Source organism: Oncorhynchus kisutch, linkage group LG7, assembly GCF_002021735.2.
Source record: "Oncorhynchus kisutch isolate 150728-3 linkage group LG7, Okis_V2, whole genome shotgun sequence".
In the NCBI taxonomy this organism is placed as follows: Eukaryota; Metazoa; Chordata; class Actinopteri; order Salmoniformes; family Salmonidae; genus Oncorhynchus; species Oncorhynchus kisutch.
Genome location: NC_034180.2, coordinates 8,130,351 through 8,155,734, shown reverse-complemented (window position 1 = coordinate 8,155,734; position 25,384 = coordinate 8,130,351). Strand labels below are relative to the sequence as shown.

General features: G+C 40.8%; 1 protein-coding gene across 1 annotated transcript; it reads left to right on the top strand.

Moving 5' to 3' along the window:
* The first annotated feature begins 2,874 nt into the window (after window positions 1-2,874).
* LOC109894767 (sodium/potassium/calcium exchanger 2-like) lies at window positions 2,875-22,522 on the top strand. Its single transcript, XM_031828425.1, has 10 exons — window positions 2,875-2,975; window positions 4,500-5,618; window positions 15,268-15,300; window positions 16,927-17,050; window positions 17,290-17,382; window positions 18,105-18,175; window positions 18,291-18,425; window positions 18,550-18,639; window positions 18,916-19,082; window positions 19,339-22,522. Exons 2-10 carry the CDS (start codon window positions 4,677-4,679, stop codon window positions 19,586-19,588), a joined length of 1,905 nt encoding a protein of 634 aa, XP_031684285.1. The 5' UTR covers window positions 2,875-2,975; window positions 4,500-4,676; the 3' UTR covers window positions 19,589-22,522.
* The last annotated feature ends 2,862 nt before the right edge of the window (window positions 22,523-25,384 follow it).

Genomic DNA, 25,384 nt, shown 5'->3' with positions numbered 1-25,384 from the left:
GCTTTTGATACTGTTAACCATGAGATTCTCATCACAAAATTGTCCAAGTTCAACTTTTCCCCTGATGCCTTGAGATGGATGAAATCATACCTTGAAGGCAGAACTCAGTGTGTCAGAGTGAGCAATGAGCTGTCGTCCACTCGTAGCTATGATGTGGGCGTGCCCCAAGGGTCAATACTGGGGCCCCTCCCGTTCAGCCTGTACATTAATGATCTGCCTTCTGTCTGTACTGGGTCTGAAGTTCAAATGTATGCAGATGATACAGTGATATATGTGCATGCAAAGAGCAAACAAGAAGCTGCACAAGAACTCACTACTGTAATGGTCCAGGTTACAAAGTGGCTCAGTGACTCGTGTTTGCATCTCAATGTGAAAAAAACTGTTTGCATGTTCTTCACAAAGAGGGCAACAGATGCTACTGAGCCAGATGTCTATGTGTCAGGGGAGAAGCTCCAGGTGGTATCCGATTTTAAGTACCTTGGCATCATACTTGATTCCAACCTCTCTTTTAAAAAGCATGTGAAAAAGGTCATTCAAATAACCAAATTCAACCTAGCTAATTTCCGATTTATACGAAATTGTTTGACTACAGAGGTAGCAAAACTGTACTTCAAATCTATGATACTCCCCCACTTAACATACTGCTTGACTAGTTGGGCCCAAGCCTGCTGTACAACATTAAAACCTATTCAGTCTGTCTACAAACAGGCTCTCAAAGTGCTTGATAGGAAGCCCAATAGCCATCATCATTGTCACATCCTTAGAAAGCATGAGCTCTTGAGTTGGGAAAATCTTGTGCAATACACCGACGCATGTCTTGTATTCAAGATCCTTAATGGCCTGGCTCCCCCTCCACTCAATATTTTTGTTAAACAGAAAACCCAAACATATGGCAGCAGATCCACAAGGTCTGCCATGAGAGGTGACTGTATAGTTCCCCTAAGGAAAAGCACCTTTAGTAAATCTGCATTCTCTGTGAGAGCTTCCCATGTCTGGAATACACTGCCATCAGACACACATAACTGCACCACATATCACACTTTCACAAAATGCTTGAAGACATGGCTAAAGGTCAATCAGATTTGTGAACATGGTCCCTAGCTGTGTGTTGCCGCTCTCCATGTTGTCTGTTGTCTGTAGCTTGTGAGGTGTGGAAACACTTTGTTGCTTTTATGAATTTTGACTTGCTGCTTTTTGTTCTATGCTGCTCTGTCTGTATGCTACGTCTTGCTTGTCCTATGTTGCTCTGTCTGTATGCTATGTCTTGCTTGTCCTATGTTGCTATGTCTTGCTTGTTCTATGTTGCTATTGTCTATATTGTAATTGTTTTTAATAACCTGCCCAGGGACTGCGGTTGAAAATTAGCCGGCTGGCTAAAACCGGCACTTTTACTGAAACGTTGATTAATGTGCACTGTCCATGTAAAAATAAAAAATTAAATAAACTAAACTAAACTAGATAGTCAAGACACACGTTTAACATCCCATCTGAATGACAGCAACCTACACAGAGCAATGTCCCCAATCACTGTCTTAGGGCATTTGGATATTATTTTAGACCAGAGGAAATAGTGCCTCATACTGGCCCTCTAACATCACCAGGAACAACCCTGCAAAGCAAGCCAGCAGTGGGATGGAAGGTGGTATGCTGCTGGCTCTGTAAGCAACGTCAGCACAAGAACTGTTCGTCGGGAGCTTCATGAAATGGGTTTCCATGGCCGAGCAGCCGCACACAAGCCTAAGATCACCATACGCAATAGCAAGCGTCGGCTGGAGTTGTGTAAACTCGTTGCCATTGGACTCTAGAGCAGTGGAAACGCGTTCTCTGGAGTGATGAATCACGCTTCACCATCTGGCAGTCCGATGGACAAATCTGCGTTTGGCAGATTCCAGTAGAACGCAACCTGCCCTAATGCATAGTGCCAACTGTAAAGTTTGATGGGGGAGGAATAATGGTCTGGGGCTGTTTTACATGGTTCGGGCTAGGCCCCTTAGTTCCAGTGAAGGGAAATCTTAATGCTACAGCATACAATGACATTCTAGATGATTCTGTGCTTCCAACTTTGTGGCAACAGTTTGGGGAAGGCCCTTTCCTGGTTCATCATGCACAAAGCGAGATCCATTCAGAAATGGTTTGTCGAGATCAGTGTGGAAGAACTTGACTGGCCCGTACAGAGCCCTGACCTCAACCTCATTGAACACCTTCGGGATGAATTGTATCGCAGACTGTGAGCCAGGCCTAATCGCCCAACATCTGTGCCCACCTCACTAATGCTCTTGTCGCTGAATGGAAGCAAGTCCCTGTCACAATTTTCCAACATGTAGTGGAAAGCCTTCCCAGAAGAGTGGAGGCTGTTATAGTAGCAAAGGGGGGACCAACTCCATATTAATTCCCATGATTTTGGAATGAGAAGTTTGACAAGCAGGTGTGCACATACATGTCATTTAATATGTGTATCAACCTACTGGTAGAGCTCTTTTGGTTAGTACACTACACAAACTGTCTTATTTAACCATTCCACACGTAACATATCACACTAATTTGAGAGTCATAGATTCACGTTGACTATGTTGTGTCTATTCTCTGATGCCAGGCTACAATACGACGGCCTGGTAGGATAAGGCCTATCAATAAGGTTGGGTTCTGGTCTTTCAAGCAACATGATCTCACGTTTTCCCTTCAAGTCAAATAAAGACAGAAGAAGACCTTAGGTAAGGTTGATTCCTGTCACGTGGCTGGTAGGCAGGTACACAAGGTAGAGGGGGAGGAGTCACCTCACCATAGGATTGACTGTTAGTTTCTGTAATCTCCACCCCTTCGGTGCTAAGGAAATTTTAGAGCAGATTTACATGAGCTATTCAGTCTACAGTCGGAGCCTAAAGGAACTTGTCACTCAGTATTGGCTTTACTGGCAAATTCTTCGCCACCTACCTTAATTTCTTCTGTACAGCGTCCAACAGGAGACTGCAAGTGTGGTAAATTAGTACTTTTATTTAAATTGCTGCACACTGTTTTGTGTTTTGTGTTTGATATTGCATTGGTTTGGATGGTGGTTTGGCAAGGTGGACTAGGTGAGTAGTTGATTGGCTCTGGTCTGTGTTCTTGCAACTATGCAAGAGAACAAGGCTCATTGTTAATCTAATGATATATTTTCTATTTACAATGTTTTGCATTCCTTTTGAGTCTTAGCATTGGAGGAAATTGCCAGTAAAGAAATGTGAACTGTAATCTTGGAGGTTTTAAATTAGCCTAATTGGTTTATCAATTCTAAGCATCTATCACCTATCACCTCACCTGACACACGGCTTCTGCTTATAGATGTCTGCTCTGTCATAACCACACGAATAGACGCACGTTTTAAAGATGTTGGACAGGTTTTCGAGATACCTTTCCAGGGTTTTGATCATCATAATAGCCTAGGCTAAGCTTGGTTGATGCAGGTACATGGAGAAATCCAATTATAATCAAGTCAACTGAATGTATAGTATTCGTGCAAAGTATTCATCTTTCAAAATCAATCTCGAAAACATGTCTATTATGTTTAATTAAGCAATGAGATGGATTTATGTGAGATTGCCATTCAGCGATAGAGCTGCTGAGATTTGATTTTCAACAGGACTGGACAGGACTTTGAAAGTCAGCGGTTTTACAAGTACTAGAGATAGCGGGGTAGGATTCATCTATAGGTTAACACAGCTGTATTTCATTTATGGTTATGTCAATGTACAAACACACCAACTAGAGGATATACATTAGATTGGACAGAAAATAGTGATCAAGCCCTAGTCTGTGAGTTTTATTTAAGCAGCCCTCAAAGAAAGAAGGCCTATAGCTTATTGGTTCCTGGTAGGCGTACAGTAAATGTTGATACACAGGGCTTGTACACTGAGTGTACAAAACATTAAGAGCACCTTCCCAATTTTGCATTGCACCCCCATACCCCTTTGGCCCTCAGAACAGACTAAATTAGTCGGGGCATGGACCCTACAAGGTGTCGAAAGCATCCCACAGGGATGCTGGCCAATGTTGACTCCAATGCTTCCCACAAGTTGTGTCAAGTTGGCTGGATGTCCTTTGGGTGGTGGACCATTCTTGATACACAAGAAACTGTTGAGCGTTGCAGTTGTTGACACCGACTACCATACCTCTCAATTGTCTCAAGGCTTAAAAATCCTTCTTTAACCTGTCTCCACGCCTTCATCTACACTGATTGAAGTGGATTTAACAAGTTACATCAACAAGGGATCACAGATTTCACCTGGTCAGTCATGGAAACAGCAGCTGTTCAAAATGTTTTGTACACTCATTGTATATAAATCTCGGCCTATAACTTAGAGAACTAAGGTTCACATTGGGCCTATTGATTGGGCCTATTGATTGGGCCTATTGATTGGGCCTATTGATTGGGCCTATTGATTGGGCCTATTGATATTTCTACAGATGTGATTTGATGATTGAGCTTGTAATAATCCTCTCGCTTCCCCGTTTGTGTTTTCCAGACACTAATATGAGGAAGCCTTTACATGCCCCAGACCCTGGAGAACATCAGGAGCCAGTCGGTTGTTGTGTTTAGAGGACTATGCTCTCCTCGACACCGTAAGGCAAGCGCTCGTGCTAAACCAGCCAGATCAGCCTCACAGCCAGCCTGAGCCTCAGCCTCCACCTATGCAACAGCGATGGAATTGATGCTCCCAGGTGCTGACATGGGGCCCCAGAAGGACTCCTTCCCCCTGAGCAGAAGGCATCACTACCTCCACGTCCGGAGAAAATTGAGGCCCATAAGGATTCTAGCTTTCGTCCTCAGCATTGTGACTCTCAGCACAGTCTTCTCATTGGGTGCCTTCCAGTGGACTACTTCTTCTACTGGGCTCGCTGGAAATGGAGGTGATCTACTTTCCTCCTCCCCCGCTGCTATGTCCGGGGGAGACCTACTGCAGTCGGCCCCCCGCAGAACACTGCTCACCACCAAGCACCAGGGAGGCCACAACGTCTCTATGATGGAGGACATGCCCGTGGCCATGAAGTCTTCCATGGATGAGATGAACCAGGGGGACTACCCCACGGATCTCTTCAACCTGGAGGAGAGAAGGCAGGGGGCTGTGGGTCTGCACATGTTTGGGATGTTGTACATGTTCATCGCCTTAGCCATTGTGTGCGACGAGTTCTTTGTCCCGGCCCTAACTGTGATCACAGAGAAACTTCAAATCTCGGATGACGTTGCCGGGGCAACCTTCATGGCGGCCGGGGGTTCTGCCCCGGAGCTTTTCACTTCCGTCATCGGGGTGTTCATCTCCCACAGCAACGTGGGCATAGGAACCATTGTGGGTTCGGCCGTGTTCAACATCCTGTTTGTCATCGGGATGTGCGCGTTGTTCTCCAAGGAGGTTCTCCAGCTGACCTGGTGGCCCCTCTTTAGAGACGTCTCCTTCTACATCATTGGTCTGTTGATGCTCATCCTGTTTTTTTTGGATAACCAGATCTTTCTGTGGGAAAGTATCGCCTTGCTGATGTGCTACTTGAGTTATGTGACATTTATGAAGTTCAATGCAGATGTAGAGACCTTCATAAAGAGTAAATTGGGCCAGAATCAAGTGGATGAGGTGGAGGCCGCTCCTAAGGTGAGTTTTGCCGCCACCTTTTCCTCCCCAGATGTATTCTTAACTCACATTCCTTGTCAGGAGGCTGCTCGCGTGCAACGTAAGGGAAGGGTATTTAAAAGTCGTCCTGAGGGCCAGGTAAACGGACAGACGCCAAACCTCTGCCTGCCCAGGGATTAACATGGGGTTTAGCTGCATGTCACCTGTGCATGGCCTCACAGAGATGTCCCTCCCTATTCGTGCTGACTAAGTCAAACCACCAAGCAGGTCGCTCCATGGAGTCTTCTATCCACTCCCATATTAAATAACAGGCCTCTGAGCCCTTTGCAAAGCTGGCTCACCATACATACAGCCCTCGCAGTAGTCAGTCAACCAACTTTACGCAAATCTAGTTTTCCCTTAAACGTTTTAAACATACACAAGACACATTTACACAGCCAATGTTTAGGAAATGTATACGTCATTTAAGTAATAAATATGTAGACTTTTTAATCTTCTTGATGATGGATACTGTAATTACACACCATTTATTAACTTTGTCATTAACTTCGACCTATAGGAAATCAGTTACACATTAACTGGTTTACTGAATTCAGTGGTCTGTGGTTATCTGAGGGAGTCTTAAACATTGGAACCAACCAGCTGTCGAGTTATACCAGGAATTGCCAATATCTGTAATGGGCTGCAAATGGGGGAGGGTGGTTACTCTGACGAGGTCTCAATGTTTGGAGATTCCAATTCCTATTATCAACATGGCCCCAGAGGGTAGCTTTGTGTGGCCACATTTCTTCAAAGGATCGAGACGTTTGAGTGGATAGGCCCGACAATGTGCACTGCACAGTGTGTCCCCTTGAACCGACTTCTCAACAGCTGTATTCAATCAACATCTCTTCATGACCAGAGTTGAGATAAAGACAGTAGGCTAAAGTAGCTTGAGCACTCACCGTTTTCTTAAAACTCCCACGTGTACTTTATTATCAAGATCGGCTAGCTAGTATTTTTCCAGAAATGCTGGTCCTAATGTAAGAAAACAACAGATTTGAGGATTGAGACTTTAAGGAGGCTGTACATACATTTCCATGGGATAAAACATTTAGGGTCCGACCCCAAAAAGACACAGCGAATAAATTGATGTGTGTAGATATAGATCGAATACATTTTTTTTTTTAAATACAAAAATAAACTGCATCGTTATCATTCAAAACTCTACTGTTGTGACATATCTCCTACATGTGTCCGACCTGCTGTGTTCTTGTCTTTGTCTTCAGTTGGAGTCTGATTCATTGCTCTCAGATGTTATATACTCAGAGTCACACTCTTACGGAGCCCAGGTGAACCCTAGCTGGATGTCGGCTGTGATTGTTAGGGCTTTACCTGTAGATTATTTTTTTAACCTGTATTGCATCCAAATTCAGGTCTTCAGGGGTTTATACTTTAATACTACTGTTCAATTTGGACTAGATTATAGGCCTGTATTTGGCATTTAGAAGACAATAATATCCATATGTACTAATTATTATCATCGTCACACCACATTGAGACACTAGATATTGTAAAGAAATATCTAGCAATGAGGTTTGATATAATGATTCCAGCAAGCAGTACTTTAAAAATACCTAGTTAAATTCATTAATGGTAACTAAGTTACGAGCCATTTTTTCTCTCCTAAAAATACGGACCAATGTTGTAGTGACAGCAACATTTAGTGGGTGGCAGCAAACCTTGCTCTTACATCTTTACATAACGTGCAAGTATCTGATCAGTGGTTATTTGATGTGTGGTATGTTCAGTTTACACCTCGGATCTTAACGTTGAGATGCAAGTGCCATTATTCAACCCGACTTGAAGAGGTGGTTACTATTTCTATCATCAAGGGGATATAAAAACTCTTGTTTGTATTCCGTCCTTCGGGGAAAACTGCCCTGTTCACAGGAAGTCTCTCATCCTTGTACTGGTCTGACTCCTCAGGGATTTCTTTTAACCAGCCAGCACATGATGTACGACTTGCTTGCCCTCATATGTCTGTAGTTCTTAAGTAATCCCTCTGCAAATCCTCCAATCCATTTACCACAGCTAATTTTAGCCAGGTGCTACTGCTGGTGTGGAGATCAAAACTCACTCAACACTAGGAAAAAAATAATAATAATTACAAAATGTTAACCAATTGTGTTTATTGTTTTGTCATTCAGAGTAAAGTCTGTGCTTTTAACCCAAGCCATATATATGTAGAGAGATATGTATAAATATGTAAGACGTTGGAAGTCAGGAAGAACTCACCCTACTTGATTATTCTAAGACTCCAATCCTTCTTAAACCCTTAACTGATTACCATTTGTGACGACAGCAAATATAAAGCAACAGACTCCTGGGCCCCGTTTCCCAAAAGCATCTCAAGACTAAGTTCATTGTTAGAACCCTCGTAGGAGCTTCGTTGAAGCTCCGAGCTGTTTTCCAAAACCATCGTTAGTAAAGTTGCACTTGAAAACGTTCGTTATTTACCAACTGCCTCCAGACCACTCGTACAACAGCCAATTGTGTCGTTAGATGCTTAATTGCCCTTCTGCGTTACTTTATAGTTATTTTATACACAGAAGATCTCCACTAAACATAGCATCAAGATGTTGGCGCCTATCTGAATCTTCTGTGACCAGCCGGTAACTTTAATGACTGCATTAAAATATAAGTACAGTATAGACCGATATATTTAAACCATACTGAAATCAATTTCATGTTCAATCAGATTTTGTTGTTGTTGCTAATTCTAGGCTACTGTATGTAATTGCCTCAATATATTTAATGTTGTGTCAAATTGTGCGCAATACCTCATTTGTGATATAGTGTATTATTATAGGGTTAGCATTAAAATAATGTGCCCCAATATTTGCAGCCATAAGTGATAATATATATATATATCCTCATATATATATATATATATAGGAGCTGAACCGTCGTCAGTATTGTGGAATAATTCTACTGTTAAAGTAAGACTTGGAAGGCAAAAGCTGATCCGACAGCGGTGCTGCATTTCGTTCGATCCTATCAGTATCGATACATGAACCAACAACACTGAACGTTTTGTGAAACGTATATGATATTCAGTTGCTATAGGCAAGATGCACCGTTAAAACACTCCTAAGCTTAATGCTGCATTCTATCTACGTGGAAAGCGGGTATTTACCACATATGACGGGAAATTCTATTAAATGCCCCTCCAACTCGTAATTAGTAGTGGGAAACTTGTCTATCTATCATCGCTGAGTGCCAACTCATGCTACATGCTGACCTTTGACGTCCCCTACCAAGGAAATAACAGCATTTTCAATAACAGCATTTTCGACAGTTAAATGTAACAACTATTTTTTTATATTTTTTTAACAATCTATTAACATGGTTTTGGAACACTATAATTTGTTTATAAGCATGATATCTGTAGTTATAGTTTATGGTTGACGCAGCTTGTTGGCCATTAGCCAATCAACGTTTCTTGACAAAGTTCAAAGCTCGTGAATGCATGATGCATCCAACTGCATTTATGACTTCACAACTTGAAATGACGTCCTTCCCACTTGGTTATGAACGCAGCATTAGTTCCATCGCAATCGGGAATCGGGCCCTGGGCATGATGTGACCAACCTGCTGCAGCTGACTGACTAAAGCTGACTAACTAAAAACACAGAAGCCTACAGTGACTCAAAGAATGAACAATGAACAGTAGAGGATCTTTTCCACATTACGTTTCTCTACATCCATATACACACTGAACAAAAATGTAAACGCAATATGTAAAGTTGGTCTCATGTTTCATGAGCTGAAATAAAATATCCCCAAAATGTTCCATATGCACAAAAAGCTTATTTCTCAAAAATGTTGTGCACATCCCTGTTAGTGAGCATTTCTCTTTTGCCAAGCTAATCCATTCACCTGACAGGTAGGGCATATCAAGAAGCTGATTAATAAACAGCATGATCATTACACAGGTGCACCTTGTGCTCTGGACAATAAAAGACCAGTACAATGTTTAGCTTTTTCACACAATGTCTTGAGGGAGCGTGTAATTGGCATGCTGATTGCCGGAATGTTCGAAACAGAGCTGTTGCCGGAAAACGTAATGTTAATTTCTCTACCAAAAACTGCATCCAATGTTGTTCTAAAGAATTTGGCAGTACGTCCAACTGGCATCACAACCGGAGACTACATGTAATGGTGTTGTGTGGGCGAACGGTTTGCTGATGTCAATGTTGTGAACAAAGTGGAGTTATGGTATGGGCAGGCATAAGCTATGAACAATGAATACAATTGCATTTTATCGATGGCAATTGAATGCACAGAGATACCGTGACGAGATCCTGAGGACCATTGTCCTGCCATTCATCTGCGGCCATCAACACGTTTCAGCATGATAATGCACAGCCCCATGTCGCAAGGATCTATAAGCTAAAAATGGCTTAGTTCTTCCATGGCCTGCATACTCACCAGACATGTCACCCATTGAGCATGTTTGGGATGCTCTGGATCGACGTGTATGACAGCGTGTTTCAAAGTTCACGCCAATATCCAGCAACTTCACACAGCCATTGAAGAGAAGTGGGACAACATTCTACAGACCACTATCAACAGGGGCGGCAGGTAGCCTAGTGGTTAGAGCATTGGGCCAGTAACCAAAAGGTTGCTAGATCGAATTCTTGAGCTGACAAGATAAAAATATGTAATTCTGCCCCTGAACAAGGCAGTTAACCCACTGTTCCTAGGCCGTCATTGTAAATAAGAATTTGTTCTTAACTGACTTGCCTAGTTAAATAAAAACAGCCTGATCAACTCCATGTGAAGGAGATGTGTTACACTGCATGAGGTAAATGGTGATCACACCCGATACTGACTGGTTTTCTGATCCACACCCCTACTTATTTTAAAAGGTATCGGTGACCAACAGATGCATATCTGTATTCCCAGTCATGTGAAATCCATAGATTAGGGCCTAATGATTTTATTTCAATTGACTGATTTCCTTATATGAACTGTAAAATAGTTGAAATTGTGGCATGTTCCGTTTTATATTTTTGTTCAGTATAATACACGAGCGTATAGTACTAGTGAATGAAGCAACGTATTGGGAATGTATTCTAAATAGTATGCTAGTATGGACATTGGAACTCATGTGTAAGAGCTTTTGACTAGCATGGTCTGACTGCACTAGGAAGTGTTTGCCTGCAATTTGTTGTTGTTGCAAGAGACAAGAAGACTGAATGCTTATTTTGCAGGGCAAAATTCTCACTGATGTTTTAGATAGAAAGCAACCACCAGTGTTCACGTAATTCCATCAACATTTGTCCTTTCAATCATGTCTCTCATTGACATGTCAATGATTGTGGACCATTTTTGTAAATGTCCATGCTTCCATAATCATTAGTACAGGGCCCTCCAACCCTGTTCCTGGAGAGCTACCGTCCTGTAGACTTTCACTTTAACCCTAATCAAGCGCACCTGATTCTAATAATTACCTGGTTGATAAGCTGAATCAGGTTAGTTACAACTGGGGTTGGAACGAAAACCTACAGCTTTCCAGGAGAAGGGTTGGAGAGCCCTGCTTTATTGTAATGTTTCCCTTAATTGCGAGGGTTCACTTCCTGCGCTAAACCCCAGGGCCACAACTGACCAATCAGCTACACTGTGTTTCATTGTTTCAGAAATAGGGTTATGCTCCAGTCTGTATTATTAATTGTAACTAAAAGTGTACTTGTATTGTTATTGAGTTAACTTCTTTCCCATGAAGAAAGGGTACCGGTAACACACTTAACATTGTATTCTATATCCAATATATTCTATATCCAATGGACACCGGGGTCCTTAAGGGTTGTAACACCACCCAAGTAACAACCATTATTCAACCCAATACAGAATAAGTGTAATAAAAGTGTGAGGTTCGAATCAAACGTCACAGCATCGTGACATGTGAAGGTTGTTATGAGAGTTAACATGAAGGGGTTGAAATTACTGTTCTAAATACGGTTATCTCTGTGGATTAGTCCTCTCTAAGTCTGGGAGCTTGGCGGGTCAGGTGGACACAATTGACTTCTGCCTTGCAAGGATACTTGCAGAAACTCCCGGCTTCGCAGAAAGCCTTGGCTGGCTGGCTGTCAGCCTTATGGTATTTACGGCTACAGTATACTGTGAATAATTGTTATTTCGAAAAGCGTCACGTGTTCCTTATAAAGATCTTAAAGATCATTTTGTTTGGGAGTTTGAATTAATTACACTTTAATTAACCGCATTACATAACAAGGCAGTTAACCCTCTGTTCCCCGGGTGCCGAAGACGTGGATGTCGATTAAGGCAGCCGCCCGCACCTCTCTGACTCAGAGATGTGGAAGACACATTTCAGTCGAATGCGTTCAGTTGTACAACTGACTAGGTATCCCCCTTCCTTCCCTAACATGCACTTTCCAATGGTGCAGTTACCTTCTGCAGTGCAAGTTTGATTGAATTCCAGGCATAGCTATTTCCTGTTATTGAGGCACTGAAAGAAGTTTAAAAAAAATATGCCTTTGATATATATGTTGATTTTCTCTTCCAGATAGTTGTTTTAGTACAGTGTGTGCGTGTATGCATGTCCAGTCTGTGTGTTTGCTTGTATGTTTATGTATGGAGAGTATGAAATCCCTCTCCAAGCCATTCCCCAGCATTTTTGGTAAATATTGTTTTAGCTATGAAGGACATGTCTAGTGTTTGATTGCGCTTCTACAGCAAAAACACTTTGTGGAAAATAGTACTTAAAGTAACAAAAAAAAAAAGTTTATTTCCATCGTTATTGTAGAGGTTTAAAGGGAGTTAGGGTGCCCAAGCTACTTGATATAAAAACAATGGCAGTGAATGTTAAGATCCCTATTAATCAATTAACTTTAATTAACTTCAATTACCCTGTTTGTGGATCAAATGGATCACCCATTAGTGCATTGTTTACTCAATCCCAGATTCTGTACCTTAGAGACATCTATGCCTCTATCATTTTGGCAAGAGTTAATAACTATCAATTTGATGATGTTCTATTATAATGATAGGAATCACAGTTCATCCTGTGCTCCTGTGTTCTTTTTGGTATTTGTTTTTATATGTAGAGTCATACATAATTCACCTCAAAATGAATTTCTCGATAGGCCTACAGAATTTGTCAAATCATTATTTGACCTTTAATAAATCCCTTTCCTGCAGCCAAATGACCAAATCGCCCTCCAGTGGCCTCGTTGGAATGTTAAAATGTTTCATAATTTCATAATTAATCAACATAAAAATAAATAAAAATTCAACACTGAAAATCCAGTGTTTTTATGTCAAATGGTTTTGTTATATTTAAGTCTTCTGTGATGCATATAAAGTGTAATGTTGGGATGCAAACCCAAAACGGAATACATTTCAACTCTATATCTGACATGGTACAGGTGTCTTCTTTTTTAAGTCCTTAACCATGTGTGTGAGTTGTATACATTTGTTTCAAAGTAGATTTGTTTAAGACTACCAAGAAACACATTGTGACCCTAATTTAGCCTACTGCAGTAAAGGGTTCATGCTATAAGCTATAGCCAGTATAAGGCCAAATACTTTTCAGTTGAACAAAGATGGATTTGTAAAGTATTATTGCTACATTTGTATCGTGTCGACCCCATTTGTTTCTACCCCATTTGTGGCTATGCCAAAAACCTAGAGTATTCTCCAAACCCACTCCAATTCCTGACCTAGGTGGGAGTTCTGTTAAGATTCTATTTCTACACGGTCCGTGTTTATGTCCTGTTGACGTCAAATCCCAAAATCAAACGCATTCATCGCGTACACAGTTTACAGCAGGTATAAAAGGTGCAGTGAAATGCTTGTGTGCTAGAGACGATAATGGCGCCCATTTCAGACCACATTACACACAGCAGACCAACTGTTAAGCAAACTGGTCAGTGTGGTGAGAACGGGACAGGTTGGAAATGTGACCGTTTGGCGGTGGTTTCAGAGGGGATAAAAGGTACCATGTCTGTACATTTGACATTTTAGTCATTTAGCAGGCGCCCTTATCCAGAGCGACTTACAGGGGCAACAAGTTAATTGCCTTGCTCAAGGGCACACCGGCAGATTTTTCACCTAGTCGGCTTGGCGATCCGAACCAGGGGCCTTTCGGTTACTGGCCCAATGTTCTTAAGCTGCTAGACTAAATGCCTCCCACAGTAAGCCAGGCCACGATGCAAACCTCCAGCAGTTCTCCATCTTGCCAATCCATCCATTCCTAACCCTAAGCTCCGGCAGCAGATGCTCTGCAGGTTATTAGGCTCAATGCCTAATAAATAACCTGTATGACCCGTTAGGGCCATGTGAGCATTAGGCAACAGCCAACCGCCGGGAATCAAACACAGCACAGGGCCTTAGCCTGCCTTACTGGAAAGGCCTAAGTTTGGGTGCTCACATGGCTAACGCTCATCCACTAACACTTTGAGAGACCGCTACTAGTGGCTCTGGATGGATCCTCCTAACCCCAATGAAATCCTTAACTAGGCGACATGACTCGGTCTACATTGATACAAACTGGTTGTGTAATTGTTGTCCCATTTTCCGGTAGGCAAATAGCAGGGCTATGAGTTACAGGAGCAATTTGACTAAGCAGACATAGGCCAAGCGTTGAACGGGTTTTCAACTCTGCTAATTGAAGAAATAGTTGAAATTCTGTATTTTTTTAATTGGTAATCACAGTCTAGAATTGTTTTATTGAATCATACAATAGCTAACTACAGTATGGCTAACGCTTGGCCTATGTCTGCTTAGTCAAATTGCTCCTGTAACTCAAGACTTTTAGTTCCTATAATTCAAGATGTTCCTTCTTCCATTTTTAAAGGAAATAAATATTAGGATTGTCATGTATTCCCATTCGCTTGTTTTGTGGTGTGAAGAGACACAGTTAGCTATAGTATAACACTGTGTCTGACCACCGCAAGCTGCTGAGGTGTTGCATAGTTTTGTCGTCTTTGCGCAGGGTTTCAGTGAAGTTATTCACTCATTTCATATCATTGATTTACAGTGCCTTCATAAAGTATTCAAACCCCTTGACTTTTCCCCACATTTTGCTGTGTTACAGCCTGAATTTAAAATGGATTACATTTAAAAAGAAAATTATGTCACTGGCCTACATGCAACACCACATGATGGCAATGTTTTTCACATTTTTTTTCTCCAAATGAATTCAAAAGGGAGACCTACTGCTTGCTTTGGTATCATACTATACCTTACATTCCAAACAAAAAAAGCAGTATGCTTTCTCAATTTAATTTCTCTCTCAAACGGTTGTGTAAAACGGGATTCTGTCTCCACAACTGTAATGTATATGTCCTCTGAAGAACTGTTGGCTTTAGATTAGAGGAGCTGCATCTGTAGGTTTTACAAGCTTTATGTCTTCCCAGCTGCCAAGTATTCCCAGCTCCATTACAACCTGTACATTCTCTATGGGTCATTTTGAAACCGGCTTACCTAATTGACCGTTTGATATCCTGATAATTTATCATGACGGCTGCTTCTATTTCATTCATTAGGCCACACCGTCTTGTCAATAACTAGCATTTCCTGGCAGATTATGTTTTCTGTTTTAAGAGCGATTTCGTGTGACTTCATACATGCACGTCTTTCTCTTTACCTCTTCCCTTTGAAGGCAACCACGGGTGACGACGAAAACAAGTTGACGGTACGTTTACGTTCTGTCGTGGCATCTTCATCTGTATTTATATGTGTCATGTTGACAATACTGAATATCCAGTGTTCTTATTCAGCACACAAAGCACGTTGTCATAGACAGCAATGCTGCATGAATACAATGAAACGTAATAGTCCACAAATGTGGACCATTTGTGGACCACTCTAAATACCCATGTATTCAGAGTGTTGGCCCAAAGCCGTTTCTGCATTATGACACAGTTACACGACACTTCAACATTCAACATGGCAGCCATGTTAGCTCCCCACTAACGAATGATTTACTTGGGGAATATTTCCCCCAAAATATTATAAAACTGAATGTCTAGGAGCATTATGATGCATTTACATGACACAGCAACATTCTATAACAGCCATGTTAGCTCCCCATTAACATTACATGGGCAATATTTAAACAATGCTATGTAACTGAAAGCCCAGTATTAGAACAAAAGTTGACCTAACTCTAAATATATGAACTCTCTAAATATATTAACTCTAAATATATGCCGCTGGTTTGCACTACAAGGCACTGCATTATTGACACTCACGCACTTGACACGTCGCACTGTGTATTCACTGTGCATACCACTTTGTTCAACTGTCTCATTGTTACACCACTGTGTATTCACTGTGCATACCACTTTGTTCAACTGTCTCATTGTTACAGCACTGTGTATTCACTGTGCATACCACTTTGTTCAACTGCCTCATTGTTACACCACTGTGTATTCACTGTGCATAACACTTTGTTCAACTGTCTCATTGTTACACCACTGTGTATTCACTGTGCATACCACTTTGTTCAACTGTCTCATTGTTACACCACTGTGTATTCACTGTGCATACCACTTTGTTCAACTGCCTCATTGTTACACCACTGTGTACCAAAGACACATATGCATTGTGAGCTCACGGTTGGGGTCAATCCAGGAAAGTAAAATCGAAACTCAATTCATACATTGAATTTCACTTCACTTGACTGAATTGAAAACCAAATTGACTCCCCCCCTGCAGTTTTAGATTAGAGCTATGTTATGAAGCTGTAGATTAAAGCTTTGTATAGAAGCTATAGAATATCTAGTATTGAAGCTATAGATGATCTAGTATTGAAGCTATAGATTAGAGCTATGTATTAAAGCAATATATGATCTAGTATTGAAGCTATAGATTAGAGTTATGCATTAAAGCTATAGATGATCTAGTATTGAAGCTGTAGATTAGAGCGATGCATTAAAGCTATAGATGATCTAGTATTGAAGCTGTAGATTAGAGCGATGCATTAAAGCTATAGATGATCTAGTATTGAAGCTATAGATTAGAGCGATGCATTAAAGCTATAGATGATCTAGTATTGAAGCTATAGATTAGAGCGATGCATTAAAGCTATAGATGATCTAGTATTGAAGCTATAGATTAGAGCGATGCATTAAAGCTATAAATGATCTAGTATTGAATCTATAGATTAGAGCAATGCATTAAAGCTATAGATGATCTAGTATTGAAGCTGTAGATTAGAGCGATGCATTAAAGCTATAGATGATCTAGTATTGAAGCTATAGACTATCATCTGGTATAGAGACGTTAAAGCAGCCTATGCCCTTGGTCTCTACTGCAGGCCAAGCCCCGTCTCCAGAGAGGAGGCTCATCAGCCTCCCTCCACAACACCCTGATGAGGAATAGCATCTTCCAGCTTATGATCCACACCCTGGACCCTCTCAGTGAGGGTGAGGGACTGGGGGGTAAAACAACGGGTTTTTTTTGTCACACCTTCCATATAGACACACTTCCAATATCTATATTTGATGTATTTGTTTCAATAGGTTTCTGTATTAGACATGTTTTCATAATTTCTCATTAATGGAAACAAAGTCAAATATTTGTAATGTTTTGTTTTACGTTTCCATTAGTGGGGAATCCGTAGCTAGGTTTCATATCGTTAGGGTTTATCACTGACTATGCAGCAACGATTGCGTTTCAGGGAGATTCAAAGAGAAGGCCTCCATTCTCCACAAGATGGCTAAACAGAAATGTCAAGATGGCGGGGATGGGGAAAAACCCAACGGTGTCGCAGGTGAGCTTTACATTTCAAATGTACGTAAATGTTAAATATGTTCAAATACTTTATACGTGTTATATACTATATTAAAAACTGGGTGGTTCCAGCCCTGAATGTTGATTGCCTGAAAGCCATGGTATAAGAGACCGTATACCATGGGTATGACAAAACATATATTTTTACTGTTCTAACTACATTTGTAACCAGTTTATAATATCAATAAGGCACATCTGGGGTTTGTGGTATATGGTCAATATACCATGGCTAAGGGCTGTGTCCAGGCACTCCGTGTTGCGTCGTGCTTAAGAACAGCCCTTAGCCGTGGTATATTGGCCATATACCATTCCCTCAGGCCATATTGCTTAAATATACTGTATATACATAATATATATTATATTACATCCTCCAGTGACTCTCACCGTCTCTCCTTCAAGTCTAACCCCTGGCCTCTGTCTGTCTGTCTGTCTGTCTGTCTGTCTGTCTGTCTGTCTGTCTGTCTGTCTGTCTGTCTGTCTGTCTGTCTGTCTGTCTGTCTGTCTGTCTGTCTGTCTGTCTGTCTGTCTGTCTGTCTGTCTGTCTGTCTGTCTGTCTGTCTGTCTGTCTCTCTGTCTGTCTGTCTGTCTGTCTGTCTGTCTGTCTGTCTGTCTGTCTGTCTGTCTGTCTCTCTGTCTGTCTGTCTCTCTGTCTGTCTGTCTCTCTGTCTGTCTGTCTGTCTGTCTGTCTGTCTGTCTAAGCAGACAAAAACATCCCGAACAGTTCCAACGTCACAGTGGAAGTCACTTCGCCTGCAAACGGCGACATAGGACCGGTAGGCTTTTTCTACCAAATACCTCCAAAATCAGTGACATGATGTTTAAGAGAGTAACTGACACACACACATGTTTAAGAGAGTAACCCCCCCCCCCCCCCTCTCTGTTTGGTAGGCGGAGGAGGAGGAAGATGAGGATGCTCCTCTGAGTTTGGAGTGGCCGGAGACGAACCGCAAACGAATAACGTATCTCCTTATCCTCCCCATCGTCTTCCCCCTGTGGCTCTCTCTGCCGGATGTCAGGAGAGAGGCAAGTGGAGCTGCTCCTCAGACTACATTAACATTTGGGGTGTAGCTACGGTTGGTTGATTGATTTGTGAAAGTCTATGACGCTTTAAAAAAGGACAACCTTTCTTTCTTTTTCTTTTTTGCAGACTTCCACAAAATTCTTCCCCATAACTTTCATTGGTTCCATCTGTTGGATTGCTGCCTTCTCCTACCTCATGGTGTGGTGGGCTCATCAGGTAAGCCCCTCCCTGACACATGTCACTTTCATTCTGAGCCAATCAAAGCATAGGGTTTGGTGTCAATCATTACCTCACCTCACCTATGGCCTTTTGATTATGGTGGAAGCGTATCAGTCTGTGTGTGACCACGACACATAATCAAGAGCCAACCAATCCAAACAAGATCCAGTCAATCGATTGAGTTCCAGCCGTGCCTATCGCCAGACGTCATAACGCCAAATCTGATTCTTTGTCTTTGTTTGAACAATGTAGTTAACCCATTTTTACTCTCAGGTTGGAGAGACCTTCTGGATTACAGAGGAGATCATGGGATTGACCATATTAGCAGCTGGTACATCAATCCCTGATCTAATCACCAGTGTCATTGTAGCCCGGAAAGGCCTTGGTGACATGGCTGTGTCCAGCTCTGTGGGCTCCAACATATTTGACATTACCGTGGGGTAAGTTGGTCCAAAAGCACATTTAAAATACTGTTTGCATGAATGAGTCATTTTTAAAAATGTTTTCTCAGGCAAGCTCTATCACTGCACATTTGCAGTGTGAGAGTAGTTTTGCACAGATCTATGCTCTTTTGCATGACAAAAAATGTCAACCTAGAAGTCAAGGCTCAACTGCAACTATGATTTCACTATACCACCATATAGTCCACTCTGGACAGTACATGTGATTCCTCTGTTTCTCCGTCTACCCTTGCAGCCTGCCGTTCCCTTGGCTCATCTACGGCCTGGTCAATGACTTCAAGGCGGTGCAGGTGAGCAGCAACGGCCTGTTCTGCGCCATCGTGCTCCTCTTCCTCATGTTGCTCTTCGTCATCATCTCCATCGCCTCCTGCAAGTGGAAGATGAGCAAGGTGCTGGGAGGCCTCATGTTTTTACTCTACATCTTCTTCCTGGTAACCAGCGTCATGCTGGAAGACAAGATCATCATGTGTCCCATCTCCATCTGAAGGCCCCTCTTCAACCCCAACCTCCTGGAAACACAAACACACCTTCTCTCTCATACACACACATACAGTACACACAATCATTTGATCCTCCCGTTGTCAATGGGGGCTTCCATTGGGAGGAGCAGTAGAAAACTAGCATGACTTGATTGATTGATTCCAAATGCCCGAGCCCAACCTGCAAATGATAATTTGTGAACTTTGAGCAGGGCAGACGGACCTGTCGATGAGGGATTGATTCACGATGCTACTGCCCAATGGGATGGGTTTCTCTCCACGTCACATGACCACATCCGAGAGCTTCCATTGGTTTAAATCTGTCGTTGACTGGCAAACAGGCGATTGTAATCACGCCCATTTCGGAGAGTAGGGGACCACGTCTGGTTACTCCAATCCAGAGGACTATGTGATATGATTTAGAGAATAGATTTGAATATTTCAGGTATCTACTGTCCATCCGGTAAAAACTTTGATGGCTGTATGAAGTGGAGCTCTGGAAAAGGTCCTGCAGGTCCTAACCAGAAAGTGGAACCTGGCAGAGAAATGGAAGAGAGGTTCAACAGATGCAAGAAATATCAAGGCATGAGGAACATGGTTGGATGCACCAACAGGTAGATTAAAGAGCAGCACCTCAGCTTTCATAGAGTTTACCGAACTCCAGTAAAATCGCGATCAATTTGCACAGGTCCTTGCTATAAGAGTGTCTGAGGATTGCGTGGATCAAGCGGAAGTGTTTTTCTTGATTTTTGTAAATTAGTTGTCAGTTGTATTTATATTACAATTGCTTACTTTGCAAAACCCAAAAGGTTTTTGTTCTCAAATCAAAATCTAGAATTTGTACAGTTCTGATTGGGCTTATAACTGTTACATGTTTGTATGGACTTGCAAAGTTTGGAAAGGTAAAAGTGTAAATGAAGAGAAAATGGTAGTAATATGACGAGGGTGGTTTTGTTTGGGACAATTTTGTGAATTAAATATAATGTAGTATTTCTAATGTATCTTCTGTTTCTTAAACCCAACCCATATTTTCAAACTTGTTTGACATATAATATTAAGGTGAATCCAGTTGAGCAAATCTATTGTACCTAATGCTACAACAATTTTATGGTTGAAAATGTAACAATACCATTTTTTTCCCCGGTAAAAGATATATACACTGTGCTCCACTTATTCTGTACGCAAATCAGCTGAGGAACATGACAAGTGTAAATAGTTCAAATGGTCGACAGGTGTGATGTAGGGACACACTTTTTCAACCCCTTTTAATCAAATGTATTTATAAAGCCCCTTTAACATCAGCAGATGTGACAAAGTCCTATACAGAAATCAAGACTAAAACCCCAAACAATGCAAACGTAGAAGCAGATGTGAAGTGAAAATATATATAAAGGGGTTGTGAACTCTGTACAAATGATCAGTTTTCCATGTTTGATACAGTTTGTATGCTTCAGAATCATATAGGGATATAAATATCTATTTTTTTATTCGTTATTTGTTTGCTTATTTTCTCTGTATAATAGAGCAAACAGTAACATGTATATCTGAATAACATCCTGTTTTTTTCTCTCACTTGTGATCAACTGAACAGAATAAGGGGTTTAAGATTTTATATTGACCAAAAGCAAAACAGCATGTCAATGATATTCTCAGAATAATCGATAGTTCTACACTGTAAAAAAAAAAATCTATATGTTTCTTCTTCACTATAAGATCGATCATAAAAAAATGTCAAACTATTTATTTGCTTCAGAATTGTTACCTTACCGTTGCTGTATGAGGCTTGCCCTTTGACTGGAAAACCTTATCCCTATCACAGGATTCTCCAACCATGTTCCTGGCGCGCTACCAAGGTTTTCAATCCAACCACAGATGTAACTAACCTGAGTCAGTTGATCAACCAACTAATTATTAGAATCAGGTGCGCTAGATTAGTGTTTGAGCGACAATTCATAAGACGTTAGCTCTCTAGGAACAGGTTTGGAGAGCCCTGCTCTAGCACATGAAGCACACAGTATGTGCATCACCACAATTAAGTTGTTTTCTTATAAATAATTGTTAAGATAACAAGCCCAATTTTGCAATACTTGTACCATAATAGTGACTTGTTATATTATCACATCCTAGTGGGCAAAAATGGTGTAAAATATGTCTTTTGGAAAGAGATGTGCAGTGGAAACAACGTATTTTGAACCATATTTGCTCACTGGGATATGCTATATGTGATTTTTAACAATAATAATTGAACCATCTGAGACTGAATAGGCAAAAAAAACACACAAAAAAAAAGATATACTATATTGACAACTAAAATAATGGATTATCTTTGTTAAAAGATTTTCCATGTATTACTGTAACCCCTTTCACTTTTTGATAAATTCTCGAAGCCAATTTCATCATTGTCAATTTGTTTTCTCTCGCGAATGCAATGTTTATGCATACCAACAGTTTGTAAACTGTAATGTAAACTCAAAAACATGATAATTCCATCTTCTGTTTAGACCAATATCGCTTCCACTGCTTTAGGGTTTAATGTTATTGATATGTATAGAACGTGTTTAAAAGACAGATAACGTTCATGACTTTAGACATCCACGTTGCATTAATAAAGAAACACTTTCATATAGTGGGTTATTTCTTGATCTTTTTTTTCAATGGATCTTATGCGTGTGTAACATTTAATGCATGGATGAGTAGGAAGGAAAGACGGTCAATATACAGAACTATATGGACAGCGTGGAAGTCTATCATAATAACACAGAACAAAGAATGAATGGCAATGCTTTTATATTTCTGTTACATACCATATATTTAAGTATGAATCGTGTATTTGAATCATAATCATGTATACTTGAATCATGTAAAATATTGTTTAAAAAAATTCATATCAGTCATTCTGTATAAAATGTCATATGATAATAAATGGATCTTTGTTTGAAATGTAGGTGTAAATTGCTTGGTTTCAGAATCAAATCACCCAAAACGAACCTATCAAAATTATCCACTAAATGTTGTCCTCTACCATATAATATATAATATAGAAATATTCATTATAGGGTGCAATGGTGCATACATTATTGATTTGGTTACCCAAGAATACAAATTTGATATGCACAAGTACATAAGCCAGTAGCGCCACCTAATGGTTAAAAAGAAACACTGCAACCAGGGCCATATTCAGATGGAAATGATTGAAATAGAAATGTCATGAATAGAGCTGTTAGGATTCCTTTTTCTACTTGTCAGAGGCATCTTCGTTCTTCATAAAAATGTTATATCTGAACGTTCCACAAAGTTTCTCCCTGCTGAACGCCCTCTGATTGTTGGTGGTAGTGGTGGTATTTGTAACATAATTTAGAAAGGGTTTTCTAATGATCAAATAACTTTTTGAAATGATAAACTTGGATTAGCTAACATAACGTGCCATTGGAACACAGGAGTAATGGTTGCTGATAATGGGCCTCTCTTAGCCTATGTAGATCCGGAATATCTACACAGTCAGAGCAGACGAATTCAATAGACATGTATCATGGAATAACCTCTTACCTCGTCCATCCCAGAAGCTGCGAAGAAGATTCCAACCCCCTTTGCATATTTCTGGAGCTCTCTATATTGTTCATGACTGAACTCTAGATGGCACCTATTTCTTTCCCCAGGAATGTTTGGAGGTGAAGGGACGCTCCAGAGCACACTTGTTGAACTTGTACTAGTTCACTCTTCTGAAATTTGGCGCAGTCTGCCCCACAGTCCTGTGAATTGATGCCAACATGAGTAATAGCATCAAACACACACACACACACACACACACACACACACACACACACACACACACACACACACACACACACACACACACACACACACACACACACACACACACACACACACACACACACACACGCTATTTCCGTTTATACAAATCCATGCACAGCAGCAGTACAATATCAGGATCACAGCAGAAAATACCTTCCCCCTCAGTCCTGCCATTTCTACATGAGCTTTTGATTTGAGGTTATTAAAGGAAGATTTACATGGGAGGGATGCAGGATGAATAAGTTGCTCCACACTCATACATGTATATGTGTGCCTTTCTATCCAATGTCACCCACATTAAGGGGCAGTTTCCCTGACAGAGTCCAAAAATCATTGAGCATGCTTTTAGTCCAAATCTAGGCTTCATTTGTCCAGGCAAAATGTAAGAATGTCTCTTCATGTAGCTTCCATTACCTTGGCCATCTTGAATATTTTCTTTGGGATTTCAATATCTCCCTGATGGTTCTGTCCAATTTCTGCAATAATAAAACAGGGGTTAGAACCCCGAATCATCATGCCAGGACCAAGTTCGAATTTCAGAGGCATTTTCAAAATAAAGTGATACATTTAGTTGGTAAATGACTAAAAGCCTATGGCAAATAAAGCAAACTATTTTTTAAGGGTGAGATTGTCAGAGGCAATCTTGCACGGTGGAAAAGGGAAGAGATTGCTTATCACCTGCCCTTTAATCCAGTTCCTTCAAGTCGGCCCATCCAATGATATGCCAATATCCTCATCAGTCAAACCGAAAGAGACAGGTGGGACTTTGTTTTGTTAGAGACGTACCGGTCTGTTTCTGTTTACTTTATGGAACTGTCAGTTGGCAAGAGCACAAGAAAATCTAGTACCAGGCAAAAAAAAGGTGTGCCTTCAGAAAGTATTCACACCTCTTGACTTTCAAAAAAATATATTGTGTTAAAGCCTGTAAAAATGTGGCAATCAAAAGTGTGCAACTTTGAGCATGTGTCCATTAGGCCTATGGATATATATTTTTTCAGCAAGAATTAGATTGAGCAATAAAAGCTCCACTTTTATTCCGTAGGCTGGGATCCGCACTAAGCAGTTTTTATAAGAGCGCAATTTTCACTGGCTGTCCACTGGTTTCAAAAACAATGATTGATAAGCAGCTTAAACTTCTAGAAATCAACCGTTATTGGGTTCAAATGCACATTTAGATTTGTGAACAGCCACAATCTGTAAACGCAAATTGCTAAATGAGAGAGCAGCAGTGTGATTCACATCAATGCGCTGTGTAGATATCAATAATAAGTGATCTCCGTATCGCCGTAGACTACGCCACTACTGTCATCTTTACCTCCAAGCGTTTATTCAAATTGGATAATCTTTGGATGCCGACAGCAGTCGCACCATTGGAAGACATAGGTTGGATTGTAGCCTACAAAAACCTATTCCTGCTCTTTTCCCGAGATCCATCAAACACATTTGGTGTGTCATCATAGTGGTCTCTGATTTTTGGTCAGACTCGCTCAGGTGGAACAAATTTAAATATTTTTTCCGCAAACAACCTTTCTGAATTTAAAACTAATCCTCGAAGTAATCATCTAGATTTTCAGAAGTATCGGTAATCTGATTACAATACTTTTGCTGGTAATGTACAGTTTTTAGTAATCCCTTCCACGTAATCCGTTACTCCCCAACCCTGTAAAATAGTAAAATAATTAAAAACCCTTGAATGAGTAGGCGTGTTCAAACTTTTGACTGGTACTGTATATCAAGCAAGTATTTTTATATTCCACAGAGTATTATCATATGAACTGTTCTGTACAGATAATGATCAGACTCACGTTACAAATGCTGGTTAACAATCCAATACATTTAGTTTAGATTGTTTCACAAAAGTAGTGCGCTAGTCTTTTACTAGTCCCGTATTAGCAGACCAATATTGACTTCATCAACACAGGCGAATGGCTGCTGCAAGAAAACGTACGCTATCTGGATTTGAAGATGTGATAGATGGAAAAACAACGA

Coding starts and splice junctions, on each gene's coding strand:
- LOC109894767 (XM_031828425.1), top strand. CDS start 4,677: ATGGAATTGATGCTCCCAGGTGCTGACATGGGGCCCCAGAAGGACTCC. Junction 5,619..15,267: donor AGGTGGAGGCCGCTCCTAAG/GTGAGTTTTGCC, acceptor TTCCCTTTGAAG/GCAACCACGGGTGACGACGA. Junction 19,083..19,338: donor ATATTTGACATTACCGTGGG/GTAAGTTGGTCC, acceptor CTACCCTTGCAG/CCTGCCGTTCCCTTGGCTCA.